Here is a 12327-nt window from a genome sequence, read left to right as displayed (position 1 = left end):
TTAAATTTTTAAATACTAAAAAGATCAAATAGAGTGCCTTTAATGAAAGCAGCAACACAAAAAAGGAAGTCAAAATTAAATTTTTTCAATGCAGTGTTTCTACTTTTACATATTGCAAGTAAATTAATTTCCTGTTTTTGCACAACTACTGACCTCTGTCCTGTCAGTGTCGTGAGTAATTTTTGCCTCTAAACAAGTTCTCACCTCTTCATGCCACAACACAAACTGAGCATCAAACACAGACTACTACACTTTTCTAGGATGATTGTGTTTGTTTGATTCACACTTAAATGAATGTAAGAAAGGATATTTTAAATTTGTTCAGTCAGTGAAACAAAGCAGAAGAACAGAGGAGGAGGTTTGACTCAACACATGTTCAGACCACGTGACTGTTACCTGCCCAACACACCTGCAGGTAACAGAGGACAATCACCCCCCTGCTGGCGGAAGCACCTCCTCACCTCCAGCAGACCTTTACTCCCACAGATCACAAACTGTTTAAATGGTTTAACTGTGCAAACGTGTTCAGATGTTCCTCAGTTTAATGACGAGATTCATGTGGATCCAACGTGCAGCTGCTGCGCAAACACTTGGTTTCTGCCTCCTGCGCCTTTTGTCGCATTGGATTTAAAGGAGGAGCAGGGTTGGGATTTTCACTGGGACTCGCTGCCTCTCTGCAGCTGTGTGATCAACATGGGACGTCGGAGTGAAATCATTTTCAGGCATTTGAAGCGAGTCCTCCGGTGAATTTGGGAGAAGGGACGCAGACAGAGGAACCAGCAGCCCGGCGAGGAGGTCGACAAACCCGGCGGAGAGCTGAGGAGGGAAGGGGAGGACATCCAGCAGCTGGTGGAAGAAGGTAGGATGGATGACGGTGTGTGTGTGTGTCTGTGTGATCAGTGTGCGTGTGTGTGTGCGCAGTAACATGCAACATATGTCACAGCCAAAATCATATAAATAAATATATCCCTTGGCCATGACAATAAGATAAGAGTGACTCCGAACTTCATTCACAAAACTGTCATTTTAAATCGGACTGGCTGGTTAAAAACACAATTTCTCTGCATTGGCTAATTTTCAAAACATTTTACAGATGAATTGTTGCTCTTCTTTAAAACGGCTCATAGCGTTCACCCAGTTGCGCATTAATTTACTAACAGGTTGAAGTTAGTTTTATGTTGCATCTGGAGCACAGGGCTTTCGTTTAGGGACCGTCAATAAATTCCCTTTTGAATTGTTTCCATGTCATGTGACCCCCTGACTTCATTCATAGACAAACAGGACACACGTCTTGTTGTGTGAATTTTGTGTGTCATCTATTTTATGTGAATATTAATATGTTAAAAAATCATATTTTTGTCACGATGCTGAATTGTGTTTTTACCCCAGATCAACAAGATGCCCTCATTTCTACTGGATTTTAGTGCTTCTGATATTTTATATGAATATTTGTTTTTCTTTCATATTTTTCCATAGTTTCCAAGCATATCATGTGACCCTCACCCTGGACAAACAGGACACACCTCTTTCTAGTAGATTTTAATATTTCAAGAGCTTCCATGTCATGTGACCCACCGACTCCTAACTACCAATAATTTGGGGCATCTGTTGTAGACGGCAGATATTTGGACCAAGTGTTTTAGGTCCAGATGACATTTTGCTTCATTTCTATCAACAACTATCCATATTAACGATGTATTTAGGTCACTGTGTTCTGTGTCTTCTACTCTCCACTGGGATTGTTTACCTGCAGGCAACTAAAATCTGCTCCAAGCGTGATTGGTCAAACTAGAGATGGAGACCAGAAATGCTTCCAGACGCCAAAAATCGTGTCCCTCGCCTCTAGATTCATACATTTACATGGAGAATCTGTTAATAAAGATCACATGAGATGGAAGCTACACAAGCAATGCAGTTATTTCCTATTCAAACTCACTGATGGTCCATAAGGGAAATTCTGTCTGTGGAATATCCAACCTGAAGCTAACTTCACTGCAGGGTTAGTTCGCCTGTCAGTTCATTCATGTAATTCTCTCTCAAAGTGATCAGCTCTGACTCTGGGAAACTGACGTGCAGAGCATCATGACAAGTTGTGTGGATGCCGAGTTACACTGAGTATACTGCCAATGTCTTAGTAAGATCATCCATACTGTTTAATGCACGGCTCTTTTATCGATAACCATGGAAACCTTAAATCACTATATTAGGTAATGGAGTTTGGTTGATTGATCATAGCAGAAGGTCTCAAGGTTTTTCTCTTTTCTCAGCAGTTAGTCATACTCATTAAATATTAATATTTATCTTCCCCCCCATGTCCAGACAGCAGTGGGCCTCGCGGAGCACAGAGGGCACAAGAAGGACGCTCCAGGTACCCACCCGTCCTGGATCATGGGTAACCACACTGGCAAAGACAGCCACAGTCCTACAGGTATCACAGCAACACGCATGCACGAACAATGCTTTGGTTATATTTGCAATGATAGATTTTAGTTTGAGTAACAGATGGTTACGATTCGGTCTCTGCACTGCACATTCCCAGTTCTCTCTCCGTCTTTAATTATGTCCTTTTTTTTCCGGGCAGACTATTTTTAGACTGTCTTCCTGGTTACAAGATGGAGGGTGCCGCATGTTTTTAAGTTTCAGTGTCTCATTATCCCACTTCTGAGATCAAAAGATAAGTCTTCTGAAGTTGTGGGATTCAGAACAGTAACAGGATCCTCTGCACTGGGGAGGGCACCAGCTGAAGTGTTTAGAGATACAACACAGAATGAAAACTACAGAAGAATATAATTTGTTGACTTAAAGGTGAACAGCAGAAGTAATTCCACTAAAATGCAAAGACAAATACATTTATCATATAACTGTTTTCACCCAAAATACACTTAAATAGAGCAAAGGAATTATTACGTTGTGTTGCTTTAAATCTGCAGCTTCTAAATGCTTCATTCAACAAAATCTTTCTCCGACATGTTTTGTGTATATTTATATGTACATAAGTGCTGTGAAGATGAACTTCACAGTCCCATTGAGTGATTCTCTGTATTTACCCAGTTTGACCACATGAAATTCTGGTGAGAGACACCATCTGATGACAGAGACATTTCCCTGCACACAGAAATTGATGAGTCAGAAGTGTATCTCTGGGATTTCTGTGAAATTTGGATTCAGCATTGTCAGATGTTTTCGCTTCCAGCATCTTTCAGCTCCAAACATCACAGACCAGCTGTCGTTTGGCTCGGCCATCGTGTGAAATCAGCCCGAGCAGTGTTAAAACGTCTCATTTCCTAACTGAGGACATTCAGTCGTCCGCTCGCTCCGGTTATTTCTCACTTAACAGCTGTTTAACATGCTGCTCCTTCATCTCTGGGCCGGCAGTTTGCAGGAGGTGGGCTCACGCTGGAGGATGAGAATAGCTCCACTGCCGTAGCTGAAACACATCACATCATGCAGCTGCCGGGGAAATGATGAGTCTGCAGAATTCCTGCAGTACGACGCAAGGGCAAGGAGGGGAAGCAGGTGGAGATCGCTGTGACCTGCTCAAGTGTGCACGAGCAGTCGGTGCACGCCGTAAACGACATATTATCTGCATCAAACAGAAACCACATAGCTCTAACCTTAATATCACAAAACCAAACCAATGCAGCAACTTGAATCTAAATATGGCCGCACTGATCGATGTAATCGCCTGGTGGAAGCAGTGAGAGCAGCTGTAAGATAGTAGATCAGGGTCAGACTGCATCTCTCCCAGAGAAATGTGTGTGTGCATGTGTGTGTGTGTGTGCACCAGCCAAGACTTTGGCAGGAGAGGATTTTTTTGCTGCATCAGTCAGCACAGGACAGTAAATAAGGGAGCAGACACTGAGCCCTTACATCTGCATCAAGGAGAAGAACAAAGAGGCTTTAATGCTCGGCACATTTTTCAACTTAGATGATTTTAAAGCTCAGGTCAGTTGTTGTTCTTCTTTTACCTCCCTTTCTTTTTCTCCTCCTCTGTTTTACAGCTTGTTCCTCCCTCTCAGGTTCTCCTCTAGATTTCTACCACACGCCTCCTACCACGCCCTCAGAGGCAGAGCTGACAGCCATGGCCTTATCCTCGTCAGCCTCCTCCTCTAACAAAGCACAGACTCCATCGCCGGCCGACAGCGACATCCCCTCCGCCACCGCCGCCGTTTCTCCAATTACAGAGTGGACACAGAGACTGTCTGGGTCCACAGACTGGGCCGTGATAAGTGTAGAAAGCATCGCCTCCTCAGAGACGAGTGTGAGCGATGCAGCAGCCAGACACGGGAAGGCAGCGGTCAGCGTGGCCCCCCCGGCATCTCTGCCCCCGTCCAGAGACTCCCCCTCGGAGCAGAGCTGGCAGGAGAGAGACAGCGGACTGGAGCCGCAGGATGCAGCAGAGAGAGCCGAGGAGGAGATGACCCTGGTCCTGCTCAGTCTGATGGAGCATCAGAGGGCCTCGCTGGGCCTCACCCCCAAAACCGATGTCATCACAGGAGCAGTAGGTACGCCTCTGTCTTCACTGTCTTCTTCTTCTGCTTCTTTACACCTGCTTCTATGGAAACTGACTTCTGTGAGAGAGGAGAAGACCACCACCTCCCACATGTTCTGCACTTGTCGGCCGTCAAAGTGTCTCCTTTAAGTTCCTAGAAACTATTGGTTATTGGTAACGTGCCTAAAATACTAAGAACTTTTAATTCCCTCTTTTTCAAAAAGGTGTTTTTGCTCATTGTTAGTTCACATTTGAACTTCACTGTGCAGAATAAAGTATCTGTGGAGTTTCTCTGCTGAACGAGGAAAGATTCTGTGTTCACCCTAATTCTAAGATACAGATTCATGTATGAATAATTATGTTATGTTACTTGTGTTGCTCTCCTGTGAAATGATTGATTCACCTTCACTCTGTTTGTGTGTGTGTGTGTGTGTGTGTGTGTGTGTGTGTGTGTGTGTGTGTGTGTGTGTGTGTGTGTGTGTGTGTGTGTGTGTGTGTGTGTGTGTGTGTGTGTGTGTGTGTGTGTGTGTGTGTGTGTGTCAGAGCTGCTCAGGCGCTTGATAACAGAGAGAGACGAGCTGCTCGAGGAGGTGGACACACTGAGGGAGACACTGAGGGTGAGTTTCAACCACATGTCACATTTCACTCTTAGCTCTTGAGGATTTGTTGAGTCCATAGACTGTATATACAATTGTTCACGGAGATTTTGTTATACCCTTTATAGTGAACTCATTTTTTCCCACAATGCATCATGAAAAGTAGCGTACAGCCGATGGTCACTAACTGAGCAGTAGTGTTTATTTTCCATGTGCGGCTCGCTCTTTTCTTCTCCACAGGCGGAGCGGCTGGAGTGGCGTCAGTTCCAGCGTGACCTGCAGGTCGCCGTGTCCGTGGCCGACCGGCTGCGGATCGAGTCGGACCAGGCTCTGGGTCTGCTCCAGGGGCGCCACAGGGCCGTGGAGGAGCAGCTGGCCCTTGCCCTCAGCGGGCAGCAGGAGAAGGACGGAGAGCTGGAGAGTCTGAGAGCCGAGCACAGAGACGTCTGCAGCAAACTAAACGAACTCACGCTGCAGCAGGAGCAGCAGCGAACCGAGCTGGATGCTCTGAGAAACACATGTGTGGCGAAAGACAGAGCGGATGGTGATAAACTGATGGAGAGACGAGACTCTGAGGAGGGAGAGGACATACAAGAAGCTGCAGGAGAGACTGAAGCTGAGCAGGAGGAGAATGAAGCAAATGGAGACGTGGAGGCAAACGGGTCAGGGGACATGCAGCCGAAGGGGAAGGGGGTAGCGGAGGGGTACCTGCGGAGTTTAGCTGCACTGGAGAAGAAGAAAGAAGCGGGACGTGGGCTCAGAGATCCGAGGAGGATCGTGATGCTGTCTGAACGATCTTGGTGAGTCTGCGTGAAAGTTCACAGCCCTCACACAACAACAACGTCTCACTGAACATTTTGTCTTTCAGGAGTTTATCTCGTCTTCCACTCCCAGTTGACTCCTCCGGTCCAAATGAGGCTTCAAATACAAGCACAACTTTGCCACTATGCAAGGTATTAGATATTGTCTTTATATGAATAGTATATCTATTACATGTAATGTCTAAATGACTTGGAGGCGGGGGGGAGGGTTTGATCTAATTGTTGTGGCCTGTGTAGAATCATTTGTTGTCTCTTCCAGAAAGAGCAGCCAACTAAGGGGAGAAGGCTGGATCGTATTTTACAGCGACAGGACAGTTGGTCCAGTTTTTATTCGGGTGAGATTAAATCTACAAAACCAACATGATGCTCTTTCACCACATAAAGATGAACCACCACTTCATCCACTACCCAGAAATGAAGCCAAACTATAACCAGCTACGAACGTGGCCATATTTCGCCTTTGGAGCCAGAGTGCAGAATTCACCCTTTTTAGTTTGGTCCATGTCCCATCCACTAACATGGAGGAGGAGGGCTTTATGACCTATACTGCAGACAGCCACCAGGGGGCGATCCAGATGTTTTGGCTTCACTTTGGGGAGCGGTCACGTCGTCCATCTTAACACATGTACTGTGTTTTTGTTCATTTGTGTGACTGCGACTGGTTGTTTTTTGCATCTTGCAGGAAAACTGGACGAGGATCAAAGCTCAGATTACGTCAAGTAAGTTTCTGTGAGAAGTTGATTCTGACTCCAGCCGGGAGACTGATGAATGTTTAGCATGAATGAGTCAGAAGCATTTTCAAACCCAGTCACAATCTCAGGTTGAACTTGAATCATCTGAAGAAAAAGCTTTTCTTCTAAATGTAGATTTAGTTTTAAACAAACTTTTCACTGTAACTGTAACACTGTTCTTCGTTAAGTGCTTTGTAACCATGTTTAGAAAATTGCTGTACAAAATGATCCTCTACACACCCACAGAGTTTTAGGAATAACTCTCAGCTGATCGGTGGTTGAGATATTTTCTTTCCTCAGACCTCAGGATGGTTTCAGTGCTCTGCTGCGGCGTCACGGCGGCTCCAGGAGAAACTCCCTGCTGCGCTGGTGCCAAGGTCGTACACAAGGTTACAAGGTCAGAGAGAAGTATTTATTTATTCTCAATGTTTTTTTTTTTTTAAATCAATCCAATTCTGTAAAATCAAGTGGAATTCCACACAGGGAACAAATCAAGGCTCTTCTATCAACAGAATATTGATATCACCAACTTCAGCAGCAGCTGGGAGGATGGTTTGGCGTTCTGCGCCGTTTATCACACGTATTTACCGAGTCACATCCCATATGAGAGCCTGAACCCTGAGGACAAGGTAAGACTGCTGGTGACTTGTGTGACATGCAGATTTATATCAGTTTAATTCACTTACAAAGACCATGACCACAGGTTTGAGTCTGAAAGAACTTTGAGAGCAACCGAAACGAAAAACATTTCCAATTTAAAAATCTGTTATCTAGTGGATTTAAATATGGTTTGACAAGGGGCCTGTTGAGGTGTTGGCTCTACTGTGTGTCGTTCTAGTCGTTTTACAAGAGCTCACATCTGAAATTCAAGTGTGTAAAAATGTTAAGCTGAGTTCAATCAGAAACTTTCGACTCAAACTTTGTTTTTGCAGAAGGTAAATCTGGACCTCGCTTTTAGGACGGGAGAGAACGTGGGAGTCACAGGCACACTGGTGAGAGACGCTTCTACTGTCTTTTACACAATGTGTCATTTCAGAGTTCTGATCAGTAAGGTTTGTTTTGAGATGTATTCATAGATCTCACAGCATCATGGTCTGTGTTTTTTTTACAACCTTCCTCTGTGTGGCAGACGGTGGAGGAGATGCTGAGGGCTGACGGGCCGGACTGGCAGAGGGTCCTGGGATACGTCGAATGCATCTTCCGTCAGTTTGAGATGTGAGGTCGTCTCCTCTCGTCCTGTTTGGACTGAAACACTGTTGGATTTAAAATGCATCAGCAATATCGAACTTTATCATAAGATTTTATGCATCAACACACGTTCTCATGAAAAACTCCAAACAGTGTTTTGCCCTCGAATACTTTTATTTTTCTACATACTGTACATAGTGGTGGCACCAGGTTGGTGAATATGCACAGGTCATCAAATATTTGAATTCCAGACGTTTCACTTACTCAACAGTTACTTTCACATTTGGTGCTGGAGCCACTGGTTTTGCACGGTTTGCCTTTTTTAAAAAAAATGCACTTTATGATTATGTAATTTTTTTAATGATTCCAGAATCTCTGGCATTTAAGTTTTATTTATTTTTAATCTTAAACCTCTTCTACCATGACAGTGTTGTCATGTTCGCATGCTCCCAAAACTAAACCCACCAAACAGAGGGTGGGAGTAGATTTTATTTTCTGTAGAAGTGATGTTTATAAACTAAGGAGAGTTGTCTTGTAAATATGTAAATGTGTGTAACCGCTTCAGTATTTTTAGAAACATATTAAACACATGAAGATGTCGCTGCTAAACGTTATGCAATAATAAAGTTATGTATAATGTAAGTTTTTGTTTTCTCTATTAACACCACACAGATTCACAGAAAACCTTTTTAATATCAATATACAGTTTGGACCTGACTGTATAACAAAAAAAAGACTAATACATTTGATAGAATATAAAAATGGTATAAAAGAATGATGTCAAATATGGAACTAAAGGAAATGTTTAGGTTCAGTGACATAAGAAAGTGGTCATTGGGTAACAAATAAATACTGAAACATTTTCAAAAGCAATAATTTAACAAGATGCTTCAAATGAAATCATAATGTACATGTAGTTCATGGGTTTAATGTTATGCTGGAACACACTAATTGTCTATAACATCTAGACATGATTTTGAAAATGCGGCATGGTCACACAGATCCAAAGCATTAAATGAAAGTCACCAAAAAAAAAAAGCAGTGACCATTTGAATATAAAGAGTTCCTATGAAGCTGGGATGGCGCCTCCTATAGGTGGTGTCGACAGAGGTGGCAGCAGCAGAGACTTCAGTTTAGCCGACATGGCTGCAATTTCAGGGTCCTGGGTTTCGTACATCTTCACCAGTCGGGCAAATTTTAGGACGCCTGAAAGCGAAGCAGAGAGAAGGTGATGGATCCTGACATCTACGCTGAACGGATGAGAGCCTGTGTGCATGAGGCTGTTAAACGCTGCCTCACCTTCTCCTTCGTTGTTGAACCCGTAGGCTTTGAGAACCTCCTGTTGGATCTGAGTGGCCACGGGGAGAACGAGCTGCAGCATCTTGCCCATGTCGTTGCAGGCGCTCTCCCGAGCCTCCTCCATCCGAGCAGCGTTATCTGGCACCGAGAAGGCCTGGATCACCTCACTCAGCACCACTGAGACACAACAACAGCATCAGGAGTCCATATATAGTACAAATGCAAGGTGATTTAATGTGTACGGTCAAAATGTATTCAGTAACTGTTGAAGCTCCAGCTCCTCTCACCTCTGGTCTGCTCCACAGTCAGGGTCGGCTGTTGTGCTGGAGCTGAGGCCATGACTGCAGAGGAGAGAGGGAGCAAGCAGATGTTTACACTGAGTAACATGAACAGAATGAAGTACTGCAGATAGCAAGTACTCCACAGAACTGATGGAGACAGTATTCAAAACGTGTATATATGAAGACGCACTTCCAGCTAAAAGAAAACGTAACTGTAAAATTGGTTAAACATTGACGAGGTATGATACAAATCTAACATTCCACCGTATCAATGATAATTTAACCCTCTGAAATGATTCTTTCTGCATCATGAATATTTACTTATGATTCGTGACGTACATTATGCTGATAATACTATGATTCTACATCGTGAGTGCAGTACTTTGAATGGTATTGCAGTATTTAATGGTGTACTTTAGTCTAAGCAAAGGATCTGATGAGTGAAGGATCTGACCAGTGCTTTTAGTCAGTCTCAGGTTAGTTAACCAAACATTAACTAGTCATCCACCACACGTGAACTAGTCTCCGTGGTGTGACGAGCTGGAAACTGTTGATGTTCATTCATGGATAATTGAACTAATGTTGTGTGACGTCAGGTTAACACGCAGCAGGAGGAAACCACAACACGTTAAACACACAAACATGAACATCCGGGTCCCTGCTCAGTGGTTAATGGAGGTTTAATGTTGTGTAAACTCACCAGAGATGAAAATAACAAACCAGCTGCTAGCAGGGCGGCGGACATCTGCCGGAAAACGACGCCTTTTGCGACACACGGAGGCGCTTTACGACAAGTGCTCCTAGTTTCCGGTAACTGCTGACGCGGAAGGTAAACAAACCTCTTTGCTCGTAGCGATGAAACCTCTTCAAAGTGTCAGATTCAGTCCACGTGCTCGCGTTCTGGGCTTTTTGAACTTGATCTGAAGTGAATCCGAAGTCTCAGAAGTTCGGATCGAGTTGTCGGAAGCGGCTGTTTGGTTTGTATCTCGTGGATTTGATTGACTCTTTAGAGTCGATGGAGCAGAAGCTCGCTGATTTCAGGGCTCGACGTCAGGCTGTAAAATCTGAAGAGAAACCACAGGCTGCTGGTTCTCAAGTCATGGGACAGACTGAAACTACTAGTACTAGTAGTAGTACTACTACTTCTGCTACTAATACTACAAGTACCACTACTGCTACTATTGAGAAGCAGAAGACACAAAGCAACAGAGCAGCAGCTGACAGCTCTCACATCCAGGTAAGATCACCAACAACCAAACTATGAGTATTTAGTAGTATTTGGGATTTTAAACATTTCCAGAAGTACTTATATGTAAACAGCATATTATGAAGTAAGAGGAACTTCCTCAAGCTCCAGGAAACATGTTCTTCCTGTATCTCGATATCTTTGTCTGGCACATTTTCACACTCTGGCTTTTAGGGTTTGATGCCTGTTGTTGTTTTTCATCTTTTATCCTTTTAGTGTTTTATCTTTTTAAGTGTTTTTAGGGCAGGTGCAATATTCAACTGACTTTTATTCAGCGTTATTATTCTGGGTCTTACACAACATGTGAACTTTACCGTGTCTTCCCTTCAGGACCGAAGTGACTGGCTGCTGGACAGCGGTCTGGGAAGATGGCTCACCTCCAGACAAGGGATCATCTCCAACCTCACTTTGCTGAAAGTGCTGCTGTGGCTGGTGTTGCTCGGCCTGTTTGTGGAGCTGGAGTTCGGCCTGGCCTTCTTCGTCATCTCCCTCTTCTACTGGCTCTATGCAGGACTCCGAAGCCCAGCGCCCCGAGAGCCGGGAGAAATGAGCGCTTACTCCGTCTTCAACCCGGACTGTCAACCTCTGCTGGGCTCGCTCACTGCAGAGCAGCTGGAGGGAGAGATGGGCTTCATACATCTGGCTAACATGTGAAGCGCATTGCACATTTATATCAAATAATCAGGGTGTTTTCCTTTTCAAATCTAACTTTTAAAGACTTTACAGTGACATAAAATGTGTTTTTACTGTACTTTGACTGTATAGTACAACAGAAAATTGAGATGTCTTTACTTAAAACTCCATCTTTGTGTCAGTGTTAATTCTACAGCTGCCAATAATCATCACCCTAACTCACAAGATAGTACACGTTATTTTGGGGAACATTTTTCTCTCCTGGACTTCATCTTTTCACCTCGACTTTCCATTTCCTTTTACAAACCAATGTGGGGTTAATTCAAAATATGGTGTATTCAAAAGTGTTGAGAAATGGGAATGGGAAGAGAAAACAAAGGGCAAGTTGCTATTAATTTATATGTGGTAAATGGTGTTTACTTGTAATTTAAGTCTTTCAAAGTCTAATAAAGTATTTTGATGACTCCAGCGTCTCGTCTCTATATTTTCAATGGAATCAGCCAAGAAAGTAAAATATGTTTGATTAAAGTAACTAATTATATGAATATTACGGAACAAAAACAAATAAACAAAATAAAATCAAGCAACTGAAATGCAAAGAATTTGTAAAGTGGAATAAAACCCAGAAAAATGAAGATTAATGTTAAATAATGAAAACAAATAATTAGCTTAGCAACAAGATTGTGCTAAAATTAATTTTAAGATAATTTGTTTTGATTAGTGATTTAAATTATGTAAGTTATTCTGAAAGTAAGAATTAAAAATATTATTTTAAATCTATAAAGACAGTTAACTTGATTTTTCTAGCCACGCCTCTTTATGCTTCGAATCAAACTTGACGGACTTTAGGACCCATAGAGTCTTATTTTTTGCAGAGAGTAAATGTTTGGAGACAAAGCGAGATGGTTCACTCTAGTCTAAAACCGTTTAATCACTTTTACGTTTAGCTAAAACCTTAAATAAGTCCCAGTTGTTTTTAAAGATCATCACTAGATTCTTACAGATGTTATTGGACTCTTAAATATGTCTAGAAATATAAA

The 12327-nt window shown here is 43.0% G+C and overlaps 3 protein-coding genes across 5 annotated transcripts; 2 read left to right on the top strand and 1 right to left on the bottom strand.

Moving 5' to 3' along the window:
• The first annotated feature begins 402 nt into the window (after positions 1 to 402).
• Positions 403 to 8470, top strand: LOC118099660 (cytospin-A). Of its 3 annotated transcripts, none has more exons than XM_035144365.2 (12): positions 403 to 859; positions 2320 to 2428; positions 4020 to 4505; positions 5036 to 5109; positions 5329 to 5888; positions 5957 to 6041; positions 6169 to 6244; positions 6592 to 6628; positions 6941 to 7037; positions 7153 to 7269; positions 7573 to 7632; positions 7770 to 8470. In XM_035144365.2, exons 2-12 carry the CDS (start codon positions 2389 to 2391, stop codon positions 7857 to 7859), a joined length of 1722 nt encoding a protein of 573 aa, XP_035000256.2. In that variant the 5' UTR covers positions 403 to 859; positions 2320 to 2388; the 3' UTR covers positions 7860 to 8470. The 3 variants fall into 3 exon arrangements, with proteins under 3 accessions (XP_035000256.2, XP_035000255.2, XP_035000257.2); XM_035144364.2 differs by having other exon boundaries at positions 4002 to 4505; XM_035144366.2 differs by lacking the exons at positions 403 to 859; positions 2320 to 2428 and adding an exon at positions 3361 to 3945.
• Positions 8471 to 8501: 31 nt separating this feature from the next.
• grcc10 (gene rich cluster, C10 gene) lies at positions 8502 to 10209 on the bottom strand. Its single transcript, XM_035144368.2, has 4 exons — positions 10109 to 10209; positions 9415 to 9468; positions 9128 to 9304; positions 8502 to 9034 (listed from the first exon to the last, which is right to left on the bottom strand). The coding sequence occupies exons 2-4, from the start codon at positions 9464 to 9466 to the stop codon at positions 8895 to 8897; spliced, it is 369 nt and encodes a 122-aa protein (XP_035000259.1). The 5' UTR covers positions 9467 to 9468; positions 10109 to 10209; the 3' UTR covers positions 8502 to 8894.
• A 210-nt stretch (positions 10210 to 10419) lies between these two features.
• Positions 10420 to 11750, top strand: saysd1 (SAYSVFN motif domain containing 1). Its single transcript, XM_035144367.2, has 2 exons — positions 10420 to 10645; positions 10985 to 11750. The coding sequence occupies exons 1-2, from the start codon at positions 10424 to 10426 to the stop codon at positions 11306 to 11308; spliced, it is 546 nt and encodes a 181-aa protein (XP_035000258.1). The 5' UTR covers positions 10420 to 10423; the 3' UTR covers positions 11309 to 11750.
• Positions 11751 to 12327: the final 577 nt, after the last annotated feature.

Source organism: Hippoglossus stenolepis, chromosome 20, assembly GCF_022539355.2.
Source record: "Hippoglossus stenolepis isolate QCI-W04-F060 chromosome 20, HSTE1.2, whole genome shotgun sequence".
Classification (NCBI taxonomy): Eukaryota; Metazoa; Chordata; class Actinopteri; order Pleuronectiformes; family Pleuronectidae; genus Hippoglossus; species Hippoglossus stenolepis.
Note: the sequence above shows the minus strand (reverse complement) of the source record. Positions and strands in the feature narration are given on the sequence as shown.